Genomic DNA, 17,761 nt, shown 5'->3' on the forward strand with positions numbered 1-17,761 from the left:
GTTATAAATGTTAGTCAGTTAATAAAATGGGTTTGTCTTGTTTTAATAAGCAAATAAAATGTATTAAAGGAGTAGTAAATAATGAGGATACATTAATGGCATAACAGCAACCCAGAAGTAGTTTTTAATCATTTCTTTGCACTGGTCTTCAAAGTATTAAAGACACAGTGAAATAAGAAACATACGCAGCACAGTACAAGTTTGTTAACTGTTCACTTATCTGTTGTATATGACAAATAAATATCACAAACAATTTTTTTTTATATGTCAAAATCACTCTGGTTTAATCTCTTATAAACATTCAAATATTATTTATGACTCATCCTGCACTCTAGCGTGTATACTTGTACACAAATGCATCCGATCAAATGTGAACTACGGAGATTAGCTAATTCATTGCATCATTTAAAACCTCTCTGGCAGTTAGCTTGTGGGTCGTAGCGGCTAGCAGAGCAATATCATGGGTCGGAGGGGAATGCTTGATGTTAGCTGGCAAAAACTTTGTTTACATTTCCAAAGAACATGGCTGAGGTTCATTTTATTCACTTGTGCCTTGGCCTCTGCCTGTCGGTCTGATAACGTGGGTGAGAGAGGTCTGGAGGCCGACTGTCCTCTACATTTCCATATCTCTCCATAGCTCCATATCGCTCTGCGTTCACAAAGACACACACCTTTCTCATTGAACTATATCCTGCCCTCATATTCAGTTTCATCTCGGCTGACATGTAAGACATTGTGATAAAATAATCATCTGTTAATACAGGACTGTCAATTTATTGGTCAGGCTCTGGCGTCAACTTATTAACCCTCAACAAAGTAGACAGCGGTGCCTCATGAGAAAATGGTATCAATACACCATTAAAACTGCATATTGTGGATAGCTATGGATCTTGCAGTGATGAGGAGCATTTAAACAGTGAAGTTCATCCCCATATGTCTGTCAGCAGAAGTTTAATTATTAATATATATGGTAAAGTTATGAATGCGATGTTAAACGGCAGATGCTGCATTTTAGGACAAACACCAGCCGCTTCGTGTCAGTCACAGTTGTGGTGGAGAAGTTGACGGCCGTGACGGCGGAGTTGGTGACTTCTCACAGACTTCGCTGTCACCCAGCCTCCTGCCAGGCAGCTCAGGCAAAGCCGGCTGGCATGAAATATGATGCTCTGCATTTCAGCCTGGTTGAGGTGGAGTCTTTGCACTATGGAATAAGGGGCCGCCTAAAGTGCGTGTGACAGCAGAAGAGGCAGCTGAGTCCCAAACATGCTGCAGCTCACAATAAAGGGAGCGAACAATGCCCGCTGATACAAACATGGAGTGAGTGAAGGCAGATGAAACCGTGAGTGAAAAGTATAAAAGAAGTGTATATCAGTGTCTTTGTGACTACATGCAGTAAAGCAGCCCACCCCCTGCTGAGGTGAGCTGACAGTGGAGGTCCAGCTATCAATCATTGGGAACGAGATTCCACCAGGAGCATGTGGCTTTCCAACCATGTGAAAAAGTAAAAGAAGAAACATGTTACTCTTTCATCCTCAATTTCTCTGTCTTTTTGTTACCTTGACACGGATCTGAACTGCCTCAAACATCTGTGCCATCTCTTACTTGTCCCTTCAGAGTGGTTCCCCTTTGTATTTCCACTTCCTTTACAATATTATATCAGTCCAGTATTTACTATATACAGTGTAATTTCACATCCTCCTCTCTTTTTGTATAAAAACCTAAGAATAGTGAGGTGCCAACAGGCAGTGAAACATTTCCCTGACCTGCTTCCAAATCTATCCTGACATCCCAAATCTCCACGTCCCTCCGCGTGTCTCGCTCTCTCATTCATAACTGTGGGCTGCAGAGACGGAGGCACCACCCTTGTGACCACATACTGATTGCAAAGGGGAAGAAAAAATCCAACTGCAGCGACAAAGCACTCTGCTCGCATCACATGACGGGGCTGGCTTCCCAATATCCATCATCAGAGGCAGTGGTAGATGGTAATGTGTGTCAGTAGCAATTATGGTGATCCAGAGAGACTTCAGACAACCCTCTTTTTCCTTTATCTAGATACAGTATATCTTGCAGACTAAATGTTGACAATTACTCATTATGGACAAAATGGCTGAAAAAGGGGGGAGGACGACTTGACCAGCTGCAGCCATGTAAATGCCTCTATTTAAGCAAAAGAGGTGAGGCTTGGTGGAAATCAAAGTAAAACTAATCTCCAACCACATGAAGAAAAACAGAATGAATCTGCAGACAATATAGTCTAGAGACTAAGAGTCAATGGTAATAGCTCCTGCAGGCTGCACTGGGCTAAATGCTAATATCAGAATGCTAATATGCTCCCAATGACAATACTAACATGCTGATGTTTAGCAGGTATAGAGTTTAACACGTTCATCACCTTAGTTTAGCATTTTCGCATGCTAAAACTTGCTTATTAGCCACCAAACACAAAGTGAAGCTGGGGCTGATGGGAAGGCTATTAGTTTTCCAATGGTAATCCATCCAATAAATATAGAATGATGCAGAGGACGTATCACCTGGGTGATCACTTAGGCGATACATCCTCTGGGAACCATGAATATCTGCAACAAATCCCTATATTGAGATATTTCACAGTGAAAACTCTGACATGCTGACAGCACTAGAGGAAAAACCAGGCTGTCACCAAGAACAGTGGGAAGCATCCTGTGGGGACCATGAATGTCATGGTAATCTATCCAATAATTGCTGAGATGTGCCACTAGGTGCATGCGCAACCGTGAACATGTTTTGTTGAGAAAACTCAATTTTGCCAGGGGTGAGAACACCACCAGGCCTGTGTTGAGACAAAACCTCTGCATGTGTGATACCACTGGAGGCCTTTTGTTTCTCTTCAATAAAAAAGTGTGCATGGCTGTTCCAAATAAAAATGTCATAATATTTGTGTTGCTTCCAGTTAATGAATTGTAAATACATTAACTCCAAAGTTGAAATTTCAGGCTTAAAAAAAACAAACAATTTGCAACATATTAAAACGACAAGAAATAAATGTATATACTGCCACTTTCCATGATATAAACTGATGTAAAATTGGGGCCATAACGCCCACCACTAACCTTAGGCAACAAAAGAGAGCACAGTCAGACGAGAGAGAGGGAGACAGAGTGCATGCATTCATGATGAGAAAGCCTGAATCATCAGGGCTCATTGTGCCAACACTTGAGTAAAAGAGTGACCAGGCCATACATGCCGCTGAAGCATGAAGGTACTCTACATCCACATACTACACTCAGCGCCCTGGTTGCCATCACCTGAATAGACATTCATAATCAATTTTCTGAACAGCTTTGAGAGCGGGACGAATGAAAAAGGGAATGTACTTACTGTTTGACAGATGATGGGGTATTTGATTCGATTGATGCCGCCGGCAAACACAGCGAAGGTCAGAGCCGTGTGGAAACAGAAGTTGAGAAGCATATGCCATCCCTTCCGACTGATGCGGATTGCGCTGCCATAAAAGACCAAGAACCAAAAAATTAGCAAGTACATACCATAAAGTAAAATCTCATTGAGATTCAGTTTTCAAGGTATATTACCCATCACTTATGATTTAAGCCGGTCTTTTTACAAGGTCCGCATAAAGCGCCCTTTTCTTTTACCTTGCTACGGCCATATAAATTAACAACCACAGGAGAGCCCCGGAAATGCTGCTCATAGACTCTGAGTAGTACAAACAAGCCATTACATCCTCCACTGCCAATGCAGGTGCTGATTAACAGAATATTTTAAAGTACATTGAAAAAATGTAACCTTGGTTCAACTTTAAAAAGTAAGGTAATGAGTCACACTCAATATTTTCAAGTTGAGTGAACATAACCAACTCAGACTGATTTTTTTTTTTTTAAGTCAAGGCACCATTTTACAGAGTAAGGGTAAAGTACATTAATAACTTTAATGGGCCTTTTCCCATTTAATTTTTACCACATTAAATAGCATAGCATACTATTGTATTGTATATCGTATTGTTTTCATTTAACAAGCTTTGCAAGCTCATTGTGAGTGATACAGCATATGTGTCTGGCTGAGGACACTCGCGCATTGAGACAGGGAGAAGCAGGATTTTTGCCATCAAATCATTGAGCCTAGACTGGGGAGCATCATCATCATCAACAACAAGGTCAGTCAACATCAACCAAGCACACAAATTCACTCATGGTCTAACCACATTCACTCCTAATGATTAACTGTCTCGCAGTAATGGCACTGTGGCACATCACACCATTAACAAAGCACAAACACACAGTACATCAGACTTACGCCCATCGGACGCTACATTATAAACTCCTGCAAAATGCAACATTTTGGTGTTACTACAAGAATAAACAGATTGTTGTAGACTCTTGGACTTGCAAAATAATTGAATGAACAACAACACTGTTTTACTTTTTCCATGTATCTTGCTTGATTTTTATGAAACAGCTCATTGACTCAGTAAAAAAGGTCAAAATGTGAACATTAACTGTTTTTTGTATTTACTATATGACTGCTATTTGCTAAAATGAATAAGAACTGTCTTGCATTTTGTTTCTGTTTGTACAGCTACTGTGTGGAAAAACAAATGATTTCCTCACAAGATTTCTTTATGAAATAAGATAGGAAAGAAAATTCAGAGAAGGTCTATGACATTCAGTGACGGAGGAATAATGGTTATAGAAAACTAATTTCAAATCTTCAGAGAATGAAAAGAAAATTATAAAAAAAGAGAATCAGTTTTAAGAAAAAGGAAAAGAATAATCCTCAGTTGACAAAATGGTAACACTTCCAACAAACTGTATAATCTTTATTTCAGAATGATGGACCTCAGGCAAAGAGCTATTCACAGATTCTAGTAAGAGCTCACTGTGTTATTCACAGTGCTGTCTTCCTACACAGCTCTTTAACCCACTTTCACACATACAGTACATGCAGTGGTATATGCACAACTAGGAATCACTGCTGGTTTGATGGTGAAATAAAAAGACACTGCTTCCACATGACTGGGCCAAATGAAGTTTTCACAATGTAAAACAATGCAATTGTATACACTTTGTGAAATATAGTGTCAGCCAGGGGGTTATGCAGCCTTGGGCAGGGCACTTAACCCACATTACCACTTTCCATCCAGCTGTGTTAGAAGATAGAATAAATAGGTCAAACAATACCAACATAGATGTCTTACTGTGTGAATTAACAGGCCATCGATTCTTTTAATCACTTCCCCGTGTCAGATCCATCTGTTTAATCTGTACAGTCACTGTCACCATTTGAAATTATATAACCCTTTGCTGGAAATCTCCACTCCCCAAAATGGAGGAGCGGAGCCCCGGCTGCACGTGAGCCAACTGTAGATGAAGCAGTGGCTCAGCAGTGAGCTATGAGGCGTGTCTGGGGCTGGGCTTCACTGCTCTGCGTGAGGGGAGGGAGAGTTAAAGCTGCTGTTGTCGATGCCTCTGCCGCGGTCCAGGTACTGAACTCCATCCAGCAAAGAGGCCATAAATCAGGCCAGCTCCTGGCCTCCCTGGAAGGGGGTTTTCATAGGCTCTGCTCTGGGCTTTCATTGGGTCAAGTACATTAACCTGGCAACCCTCCATATCCCCATCTCCCAAAGGGTATGGGGGGAATAAAACTGTCCTCTCTCTGCATCTGCTCTCTCACCCTGCACCCGCTGCTGAGCCAACTGTATGGGACAATAAAGCTATGGACAGTATAATATTACACATTATACAGTGGTTAATTTTAGCCAAGTAATTTCACCGGTGAAAGACCCGTTCCAAACACGCTGAGAGTCCCATCAACCATAGGTAGCAGCACCCGTAGCAGCAGCTTTACATGGACAAATGGAAGTAGCTGTATGCTAATGATGATAGAGAACAGGGAGTAACATTACAGTAGGGCTGAGCTCTATGGTTGAAATCAGTCACATCACATGAAAAGAGTTTCCTGATACCAATATATACCTTATATCAATACAGCAAATCACATCAAACAATCAAATGTTCAGTGTAATGAACTGTGTCCCACTGCTCCATGTTAGTGTACATCATTTTTTTGGTTACTAGGGGACGACAACAAGCTAGAAACACGATATAATATTAGCTATTATAAAGTTGCTATGAAAATTGTTAATAAACTGCTGCCTATTTATATATGCAGTAGTAATATCAGAATCCATTTTGAGTCATGTAGGAAGAAAGTCCAATCTTTTGAGTTCTGTTTTGTTCTCCACCAACTCCTGACAAAGATAACTGGTTTCTGTTGCAGCTAATCTGTGTGACATTTGGTGCTGAGCTGTGAGACTGAACCAAAGCTGATAGATGATATAACTGAATTATCCCCCAGCTCTACAGTATCTATTGTTTTTTCTTGCTGTGTTCTCATGTCGACTATTTTGTTGGTTGCCATTATCAACCAGAACACGCTGCCTGTTTAATTACAGGCTTATGATGCTCGATTCCTTATTTGAGTCAAATTAAAAAAAAAAAAAAAAAAGGTTGTTGTCATTTTTTTGATTTCAATGTTTTTTTTTTCCTTTTTATTGGATCCATTACAAGTAATTGAAGATTTTCCCATCAAAATTCCCATCATGCTTTGGCTGCCATGGAGAGGGCTACACCTGAGCCCCTGTTTATCAGCCTATACAGTATGTCTTTACATTTGTGGTAAATTTACACCATGAAAAGCCATGCTGTATAAGCTGCTGACAACTTCTATCACCATAACAACCAGATGACAACCAACTGCATTACTTTTTTATACAGATAGCAGTCATTCAAGCTGATAAGTGTGAGGTAATCTGAAGTCAAGGACTGTCCTTTAATATGGATTCTAAGTGGGTTTATGGCTGTTTATCGTTGTCGAACATCTATGATTGAAAAGAGTGAGCTCCTCTGAATCCAGCAGTATGTGTATGACATCAGTGTTTCCCATTTTGACTGAGTCATGACTGAGAAAACGTTTGACGCAAATTGCACCAAGAGGGTTCAAAGGATTTTGGTTTCAAAGACATGATACCCACTATGTTCTTTAGTTGGCTCATACATCATGCATCACCACTGCACCAATAATCACAGCCTATCTTGGCTTAGCTTACTGGCAGAGAAAGAACCAACGGCATATACTGTATGCATAAATTTATGCATGTGTGTGTGTGTGTGTGTGTGTGTGTTAGCGAGCTGAAGTGAGAAAGAAACAAATTCAAACATGCGCTATCTGCTGTGCCTGTCCTTGAACAGCCTCCCTCGCAATCTGCACATTTAACACACAGTTCACGGCTTGGATACTGTCAGTCATCTGGAGTGATACTACACAACTCAAGTGTTACTAAACAGAGATGTGTTTTAGAGCTGGGGAGTGCCTAGAGGGAGGTGTGGAAGAGGAGGATGTGCTGGAGTTTGTTAATGTGAGCGCCTTGCAAAGAAAAACCCTCGAACCCTCCCCTGTGAGTGACAGGCACCACAAAAGCCTCAGCTTCATATCTTAAACATAGGCTTGTTCTCGCTCTTAGTTTGGACTGGAATTAATGTCTTTTTGCTCTGAAAAGCGCTCGGTGATGAATAAGTGTGTCTGCATGTGTTTAAGCATCCTGCTTACAATCAGGTTATAAGAAACCTGTATACGCTAGCGGGAGCGCTCTGATCAGGATACTGTTGCATGTCAACGCTCTCCAGGTGTCAGATCAGATTCTCTGCCATTCTCACAGGCACAACTCAAGTCATGGAGTGGTCCGCCAGTTAAACAACAACTATGAAGGTGAGTGATGTAACAGTGAAATAAAGGGAACACGTGGCTTAATGCAGATCATAAATTTTATTGTGGTTTTTGTAGGCGATAAGCTGCAGAGGCTAAATCCAACTTAGAAAGGACCATAAACCTGGATACTGTTACAATTATGTAGACAGGGATATGAATAACCACGTCTCTCTTGTTTATATAAACACCAGATAGCAAATATGATCAAAATCAGGGTAAGACCAAGCGGCAACCTCTGGGGCTGAAAAAACGAAAGCCAACATGGAACTGCCAAAAACTGCAATTGTTTGAATGGCTGCTTGAGTCTGGCTCCAACAGTGAGTCAATCCCCAGAGACTCCCATGTCCAAATGTCCAACTTTACAGCAGAAATGAACGTGTTTACAGCCTGGTACACAACACGGTTTTAGTCTCTATAGCTAATTTCTCCCCTTCGTGGCAAACGTACGATAACAGTAAATTTATGTATAATTGAGGGGGTGTCGCTTTGAGTGACAGGTGGATGAGCGTATGCTCGCCACAAACCAGCATGCACCGAAGTCTGGGCTCCACACACGCCCCACCACTTTGCCCAATTTCGGATTAACCAGGAGTTAGGTGGAGTCACGCACTGGCAAGATAGTGACCCTGGAGCAGCTCACTGAGAGCTTCAAAGCTGCTCTTCAGAAACCTAAGGGTGATGTCACAGAGACTACGTCCATCTATATATACACTCTGTGGGTAATACTCAAAACATGGATAGTAATGTGTATGTAAACATACTCATCATGTTTGCTCTGAAAGTAATATTAACAGATTTGCAAGAGGGCCTCACCGCATGATCATATGATTAAATAATAATTTACAACAGCAATGTGTCTCCAATATAACTTGTAATGGGGTTGTAAGGTAAAGTTAAGATGAAATGTAGATCTTAAGACGCTGGATCTTGTATTGCAACACAGATCGTCCTGTTCCTCAGTTGTAAAATATGTTTGACAGTCTAGTCCGTCATGTGTCAACTACAAATCATATCAAACACTCATAACTGTGTTACTTTACAACAACTACAGTTTATCACCTATAATATTTAGTTAAAGATTAATTTTAAAAGATTTTCTTAAAAGATTTTCTCTATGTTTTATCTTATTACTATTCCTAATTAATATGTCTTTAAACTGTGAATTATGGCTGCACATTGTTTTTTTACATTCAGTTTCAGTTTTGAGTTCAGCTGAGTTTTAAAATGGCCAGGTGTTTGGTGCTTGGAAACTGTTGACATTTTTAGTTGTATCAAAAATCTCAACTCAAATTTGAAATTGCTCCTGCCTCCAGCTCAGCTTTCAGTTTTTCCATCATTCAGTGCTGCAAGGCTAGACGACAGAAAGCGGCGTTGCTGTTTGAGGCTCCAGATGCTGTCGTTGCTGTCTGACTGCAGAGGGATGCACCCAGTCTTCATCCCTGGTGTCACAGATGGATGCAAACTGCAAATGCTGCTCATACGGTTTCACAAATTTTGCGCTTTAGTCACAGTTAAGGACAAAAAAAAAAAAAAAACATAAATAAAACCAAAGATTTCGGTCTGAAAAAAATATCAGTGAATCTTCAATATTTCAATGAGAATGTGACGTTTGAGACATTTCCTGTTTTCGTTTATATTAAAATGGATGGAGAGCTATTACAATAATACCACATTAATGCCACGGACATGATAAAGTGACTAATGGTCTACCAGAACAACAGATGATGAATTGGCGCGCTGAAATAATACGCCACTCTACGCCTGTCTCCCTCCTGCTTTAATAACAGCATCCACAGCAGATGAACCTAAGTGGAGCAGACAAATGCCACAGTGCAAAACCACAAGAGCCACACGGTGCATTCAATGTCCTCATCTCCATATGGGATGAAAGGAACAAAGGTGGCCTAAGTACCCAACAGAAATCCATTTGAAGCATATATTTCTGCTCTGACGGTCTGAAACACGCACGCACGCACGCACGCACGCACGCACGCACGCACGCACGCACGCACGCACGCATCTGTCTGTGTGTTTTAGATCCTCTTAGTCAGACAGGCTGCAGTGCTTTACGCCAGCCTAAAGCATCTGACTCACATCACAGTCAGCCTAGGATCTGTGACAGAGAAGTCAAAAACAGATTGTAAACCATCAAGGTAAAAAAGGTGAGAAATGAAGAGATTACATGAGCGTCTGCCCGAGTGTCCATATGGAGAAATAAAGTTCAGGGCTGGGATTTCAAATTAATGCTCAATAGGTTTAAATGTAAAGAATCAAAGTGGTGATTTCCTCTTACCTGTGGTGCACTATGTACGTGATGATGGAGGCGAAGAGGCAGAGCAACATGACCGCCGTGCAGGCATACACGACCGGGTGCAAAAACTCCCCAGGGTATGGGGGGAAAGACAGCACCTTCTTCAGATCCTGAGGCAGAGAAAAGAGAGAGAGAGAGAGAGAGAGAGAGAGAGAGAGAGAGGAGAACTGGGCATGAGACAAAAGCCGTCATCAATACAGCATCATGAAAATAATCAGTGAGCAAGAGCTACGCCGGCACAGTGACAGCGTTTCCAACAATCCACCCAAAGACAAAGATGATGAGCGCTATATATGCACAGGCTGAGCATAGTGCGCCGACGAGATATACAAGCAAAATACAAATGAATGTCAAGGAAATGTCTTCAAGTTAGAGCGCTGTCCAAATCAGCATAAAAGAGTAACAACCCTGTCGAGTGAATATACCCCCCCCCCGCCGCCGCCGCGCGCCGCATTACATTTTTGCATTTCAGGCATTTAGCTGACACTCTTAGCCGGAGCGATTGAATGCAACAATAGCATAAGCCTCCTAGTCTGCCAATATAAAAAGCAAAACAAAAATGGATAGGTGCCAGGCAAAGAGGGAAGAAAAAAAGAGGAAAAGCAAACAAAGTTAAGTCGCTTTTTGTGGCTCTAAAAGACACATTGTTAACAGAGGCTCATTAAGCCCTTATCAACATCACAGTCGATTTGCTTTGTAATATATTCTACAGTCTACAACACCAACTTCTTCTGCTCTTACAGCACACGCTGTGACAGCTACAGCGTCAAACTCTCAGAGCACAGACAACTTTTTGAATACTTTATTTTATCACTGTATCTGTTAGCTTGTATTATGAGACAAAACAAGCTATTGTAAAATCAGCACGCTCACTTCTCATGCGCTTGACTGCCGCCCCCCCCTCCACTCTGTGCCACAGGCAGGTGTAGAGCCCACAGTGACGTCACGATTTAGCCTCCATCATGTTGACGCTGCTAAATAAAGCGCACCTTATCTCCATAACCCCAGCAGCTCAGTGTGAGTTTGTGTCTGCGAGAGTGATCCACATACACGCTGTCTGACTCCATCATTGTCTCGGTGAGTAGCCAAGTGGGATATTCTCTCTCCGTGTTTATCCAAAGGCTGATGAGCCTGTCGGGGCCTGCGAGGGGTCGTGACCTTCAGCTGAGCATTTCTAAGCGCAGTTGTAAAGTAGTGGCCTGAGCTGAAATTAGAAGTTTAGGGGAACAGGACACTGGGGAGTTGTACAGCAAGAGAGTATGTGGTAAAGACACTGGTCTCTTTATTTTTAGAGGTATACGTAGTTATTGCTCTGATGATGTTGTGCCATTTCCCAGAATTCACTTGGTCTTTCCTTGGATTACTTTGTGTATGTATTCTTAAATTTGGTTTGCATTCTTTGCTAAATGCCCACATCTTTAATTTAGCATCCATCCATCCATCCATCCATCCATCCATCCATCTATCCATCCATCCATCCATCCATCCATCCATCCATCCGCAGACAGCAAAATGAAACTTCTGGCCCAACATAGGCCTGGGTCCTCAGCCCAAGTCTGGCCCATATATTTCCACATCTTGGCAGATTCCAGCTGCAAGATTTTCTGTGTGTGTGCGTGCCAGAAGTGGTCCAAATGTGGATGTAGCATCTGACAATCATGCCGTATATGGGCCGGATTTGGGCTGTGGAACCGGATACTGCATACTGGACCGGAAGAAAACAACCACGTGGCTCAAGGTACGGGCCGGAATTATCCTTTACAGGGTCTGGAGCCTTTTCCAGCTCACATTAGAGTGAGAGGCATGGTTCTTCACAGATCTAACACACACACACACACCATATACGTATAGGACCATTTAGTCTCACATTCACACCCTCTCCCACAAAAATCATTGTCTAAACATATACAAAGCTTAGCAAAAATAAACTTGGCACAGCAAGCCCATCAAGCTTTGGATTTCATTACAAGTTGAAGCGGTGGGTTTGGATGGTGGTGATGCTTCTTTGCCTTTTCAAGACCGAAACATGCAAAACAAAAGCAAAACTGTGAGGAATGAATTAAGCAGCGTGTTTATATGCTCTAATGTAAGCTGCAAACAGCTTGTTTTAGTCAATCAAATATAAATATATTGATTAGACATATACCAATTAGCTATACCTGTGTGTGCTGGAGCCTATCCCGGCTGGCATCGGGCGAGTGGCGGTGAACAGCCTGGATAGGTCACCAGTCAATCACAAAGCTTACATACGGCGACACACAACCACTCACACATATTTTCATACCTATGGGCGTACACCAGTCAAAACACCCTCGTTTTCTAGTTGTTACTGAAATGTACAGTGTAATGTCTCAGTGTTTCTGAAATTTAAGAACAGAACAAACATAATAGAGTTTGATAAAAAAAAAAAGGAATCATGGAACCTTAAATCCTAGTATTTTTCACTCATCCAGCAGCTGAACACACTCGTGGGCTTCTTTCCACAACGGAAATCAAATATTGTTCTGAAAAGTTTGGCAAAACACATCTGCAGAGGCTCCCACAGATGTGTAGCACCCGCAGGTTGCTTTTCATTCACCTTAGTTCCAGTTCATCCCAAACCAGCTCCATCAGGTTTAGGTCTGGAGACTGTGCTGGTCTTCCATCATGTGAAGCCATGTCTGGTTCTTTAGTTCTAAAATTTCGGGTCATCATCACTCTGTCTTTCTTTGTTACTTGCCCTTTTCTCACCTTTCTGATAGCAACATACAGACCTACTTCCTGCAGTACAGTATTGTCCTAATGATGCTTCAGAGGACATAGTAACAGTTTGTTCCAACACTGACTTTGTACAGAGGGTTTGTAAGTCATCAACCTGGTTCGCTTCAACTTTCAAGGCTTCATTTACATCTATAGTTGCAGGGAAGCTGTAAGTTAACCAATTTCTTGAAAACTGTTTTCTATGAAATGCTTTTGCTTTTACCTTGTTACCTTTGTAACATTTACAATCATTAACTGACTTGAAATTCACAATTTTCAATAAAAACTGGAAAAATGGGCGTGTTCTAAAACTTTTGACTGGTGGTGTTCCTATGGAGTACCCAGAGAACATGCAACCTTCACACACAAAGGCCTGAGGTGTCCGGTGGGTTTGAACCCGGACCCTTCTTGCTGTGAGGCAACAGTGCTACCAACTGCACCTCCTTGCTGTTGGCTGCCTTTAAAGCTTTTATACTATAACTATAATATCTCTGAGGAACTGTTCTTGCCAAACTGAAAAGTGGTGGAAGAAAAATCGTGATGATCGATCTTTCAAAATACAGGCAGTTATGACTTTTCAGCTCGTAGCTTGGCCAGGTAGTCAAAAAAAAAACGACAAGACGGAGGGATTGAGGAAGAACTGGAGAGAAAACTGCAATTAGACCTGAGCAATAAAACATATCATCATTTCCATACCATCACGGCAGCACACAGATAGAGGAAGAAAAACATATGAGGCAGAGGGAAAGAAAGAAAGAACAGTGAGAGAGTGGGCCTTGTGGGAGTTAAACGAAACATGACAAACACATTCCAACATTGTAAACAGCTTCACGTAATTTAGCTGTTACAGATTTACAGGGAATTATTAAGTTTATATTTGTCCTCGGAGCGATGTCATGGAAGGACAATGAAAGCTGGTGTTAATTACAGCTCAATGAATTGATGTTGCTGAAATTTAAAAAAAATAAAATAAAAAAAATCACGGCCTGAAGCATCAGCAAGAAATCCTGCTGAAATGAAGCTTTTAAGTCAGTAAGCTGATTTATATACTTAAAGAGCAAACAGCACTCCATAGGAGTTCAGATCATGAAAAATTACCCCACACACAAACATCAACTCGACTAAAGGTCAAAGAGAAAAACGTTTCAGAGGGAATCAAGTTGCTGCATTGATAAAAACTAAATCGTGCTCAGACATATTGAACAGTTAAATGTGATGCTAAGCGCCGCATGGTGAGTGACAGCAGCTACAGTTAAATGGCTTTAGGTGTGAGGGAGGAAGTCAAACGCTCTCATGAGACGTATTACCATCGTCGCCGGGCTTATAATGTTGGCTCTCGCCTCCAGAGTCTTTAACCGTTTCTCACCCCAACAAATAAAGCTGGCCAGCCCACAGCTGCGCGCTGAGCTGCTTTTCTCAAAACCCCTAAGACGTCATGCATCTTGGAAGTGTTTCCTCACAGAACCACATGAGTACTAAAACGTGGTACATTGGCATCACGAAGTATAAACTGTGCAGCAACTCTGAATGCTACTGCTAATTTAAAAAAAAAAAAAAAAAAAACACACATTAGAAACAGCTTTTAGAAATTGAATTTTAAAAGCTTTAGAGTATTTCTTTGTTTTACTTTTTTTATTCACGTCCCTGTTCACCATGTTTTCACTGTTTTAGCTGCTCCATTACTGTCGAACACTGCGTTGTGAGACAGTAGAGTCCATTAACACAAAAGTCGAAAATTAAGCAAATTTTAGCATGCTTGCTGGCATTTTTGAGCATACTTAACTTGTTAGCATTTTCACTGTGAATGGGCTCGATACTTGAAACACATTTGTTTTGGTTAGTATCATGCAAATTGGATACTGGTTAAAAGCCTAAAAGCCCTGCTAACGACAGCATGTTCTGTTCCCAGTATCCAGCTGCACCAAGACAGGCTAACATCTCCATCGTGGCTGAGCTGTCGATAGTGAAGCTAAAAATCAGGTGTGGAAAGATCTTCATATCTGAACAGCAGGGCAGGACATTCACACACAGGGCCTGCTGAGGTCTGGATTTACTGCTGTAGGAGATATTAGCACCTTCAGTGATGGGTCAATCCCTGCTACTCTCAGTTACCTGTAAAGAACTGACAGTTTGCCTCCAGGAAGGCAGAGACTGCTTATGAGCAGTGTTTAAAATAAGGCAGCTTATCTGTTTGTTTTTATATATATGAATGAATGATTGAGAGTAATTCATCGCTTTTTTACGTTTCATACAGTATTTTGCTCTATATATTGACACTAGAGCTGAAACTCTTAGTGCTTTAACTGATACATCAATCAACTCATCAATTCTAAACCAATGATCTTCGGATTTTGGATGATTGATTGGCCAAAACATGAAGTTTGAGTATGTCAATACAGTATAATACAATATATTTGGACTCTGTCAGGAATCTAGGTCACATTAAACATAACAAACAAATTAATTCATTGAAAAAATAATAGACGGATTAATTGATAATGAAAATAATCTTTATCTGAAGCCTTAACTGTGACATTGGCTGTTGAAGCACAGGTTTTAAAAAACCTATTTCAAATAGTATTTCTTACTTTGTTTGTTTATGCATGTGCTACAGTGAAGATCAAGTATTTCCATGAAGAAAGCTTTTACACCCACAAAAAGACAAGAGAATGACTATATAACTATCTAAGGGATTTTCAAAGTCCGATGCTGTTGGAACGCCTTAAGACAAAATTGTGAGAACTTATTTTCAATGAATCAGATATTATTATAATATTCTTTAGAAACCTGAGCCCCCCTAAATCTAAAAATACATGCATCATGTCTGTGTGTTGAGATTTGACTTGAGTTTGACTCAGCACTACGCTGCACTGCAATAACTAACTTCCTGTTTTTACTTTCTGAACACTGTCATCCACCTGTCTCTCTCTCTTTCACCTGACACAGCAGCTTCGCCTCACAACCCCCCCACCCCCACTCCCACTCCCACCCCCACCACCCCCACCACCACCACCACCACCAACAGAGAGTCCTCACAACCTTTGCTCTATAACAGACATATGTGTGTAACATGTCACCATTATCAAAACCTTTAGCTGGCACATGTGGATCAACAAGAATCAGTAATACCAAATCTATGCAGCATAATTAGAGTCTGACGAATATTTCAAGCAGATGTGCTGGTGGACGAGCAGCTTCCAGACCAGCTAAAGAAGGACAGCAGTAGCCTAAAGGTGAGAGAAGACACAGGCTGGCTGGGAGAACCAGTCCGGCTGAAAGCGAATGATTAACCACCCTTCTTCTACAATTACATAGGTACCCTTATGCAAGGTGCTGAACAGCTGCTCGGAGGCCAACAGCAGAGGAACTGCCATTTCTGGGGTGACATATACTTTACAGCGGCATTGTGTGTAGAAACTGAGAAGGGCAAAGCTGGAATGGAGCGTGCAAGCTCAGCAGAAGCCTTCCCCGGACAAGTAAAGGTTAAAAAAATGACCTTACAGCAGACAGCTGCAGGAGAGAAGAGAAGGGGGGAAAAAAAAAGGGAGGAAGAATGAATGGAGTCTGTCCCTTTCAGCAGATGGATTGACCCAGAGAAAAATGGCGAGACGGACGACTGTGCGCCCTGAACAAATTGTTCATATGGCTCCTCGAAGCAGTGTTGATGCTTCTGGGGTGATGTGGGGCAAACTGCTGCAGCACAGAGGAGGAGAAGGCTGGAGCGGGATGAATGCACGACACTTACACTGAACACTGACTCAGTGCACTACAGTTTTTCACCACCGCCGTTATTATTCAGTCATTAATCATTTTCTTTAAAGCATGTGCAGATTTCCAGCCTGCTACATCTCAGCTCTACATTGACTCCTGTATATTTACGTTATGTATAGATCTCACTGTGCCGTGCAACAGATACAGACTGTAAAGTTGCAACTCCCTTGTTGACCTGGCTGTCATGATGACTGATAGGCCATTGGCGTAGCTCGCAGTGTGCTCTGAACAACTCTTCCCTGTTGTACTTTTCCTCGCAGAAGCCAATAGCAGGATGTCAGCTGGGGACAGGAGCAGCCAGCTTCAAATGTGATTCCTCCACTCCAGTTATTATCATTATTGCTATCGTATTACATCACAGCACCGTGGCCACTTTATTACTGTGTCTGTGCGGCAGGGAAATGTGACCAACCCCTCTGACAGTGCAATTCATTACAGCCAGGCAACAATATTACCATACAGGGCAGCTTAGTTTAGCCTATTCTGGATTAGAACTGGCATGTTACGTCTAAACATGCCTCCATTGTCCCGTTGCCTCGGCAGCTAAACAGGCCCCCAATCCCCTGTTTGTGTTGTAGTTACAACTTTAATCCAGGATCCACCCTCCCCATGCCAAAATCAGATTACCAGAGTCAATTAAACTTGATCCATAATCTCGGCACACAGGCACAGTGGATGCAAGGTTATCAGGCCCTGCAAAAAAAAAAAAAAAAAAAAAAAAAAAAAAATGGGACAAATACACTGCTGATCTGAGAGGACTTACAGGCTCAGTGTCTTGTTTTAGCCCAGCGATTGGTTATGATGATGAACTGCGCAACCTGCTACATGCAAATATTTCCCAGCCTCTTGCAAATTTAATGCATTTCGTTTTTTAATTGATGCCGTTGAAGCCGCAGAATCTGTAAGCCAATCTGTGACATATGTCCTCACAAATGTGCTCCTTTCCCCTGTTGTAATCACGTTGGTGCACGCAAGAATGCACAAACATTGTGGGGGAGAGGGAAGAGAAAGGGAGTGAGAGAAAAACAAAATTAAAATCCTCTAGTGAACAGCCTGCGGGCTCCCGGCTCCCAGCTCCCATCCAGCACTGTATTTTATCATCCTTGAGTGGCTGTGCGAAGGCTGGAACAGAACCGGAGTGAGTGTGCAAATCAAACCCACTCTGGCTTGGCCCCG

The 17,761-nt window shown here is 41.8% G+C and overlaps 1 protein-coding gene across 1 annotated transcript in view; it reads right to left on the bottom strand.

Moving 5' to 3' along the window:
* The window catches only part of adgra1 (adhesion G protein-coupled receptor A1), a 103,298-nt gene that overhangs the window by 15,870 nt on the left and 69,667 nt on the right, over positions 1-17,761 (bottom strand). The window contains exons 5-6 of the mRNA XM_022743806.1: positions 10,058-10,185; positions 3,361-3,484 (exon numbers count right to left, since the gene is read on the bottom strand). Coding sequence (XP_022599527.1) covers positions 3,361-3,484; positions 10,058-10,185 — 252 coding nt within the window. The remainder of the gene's footprint in view (positions 1-3,360; positions 3,485-10,057; positions 10,186-17,761) is intronic.

Source organism: Seriola dumerili, unplaced genomic scaffold (assembly GCF_002260705.1).
Source record: "Seriola dumerili isolate Sdu_G_001 unplaced genomic scaffold, Sdu_1.0 BDQW01000073.1, whole genome shotgun sequence".
Classification (NCBI taxonomy): Eukaryota; Metazoa; Chordata; class Actinopteri; order Carangiformes; family Carangidae; genus Seriola; species Seriola dumerili.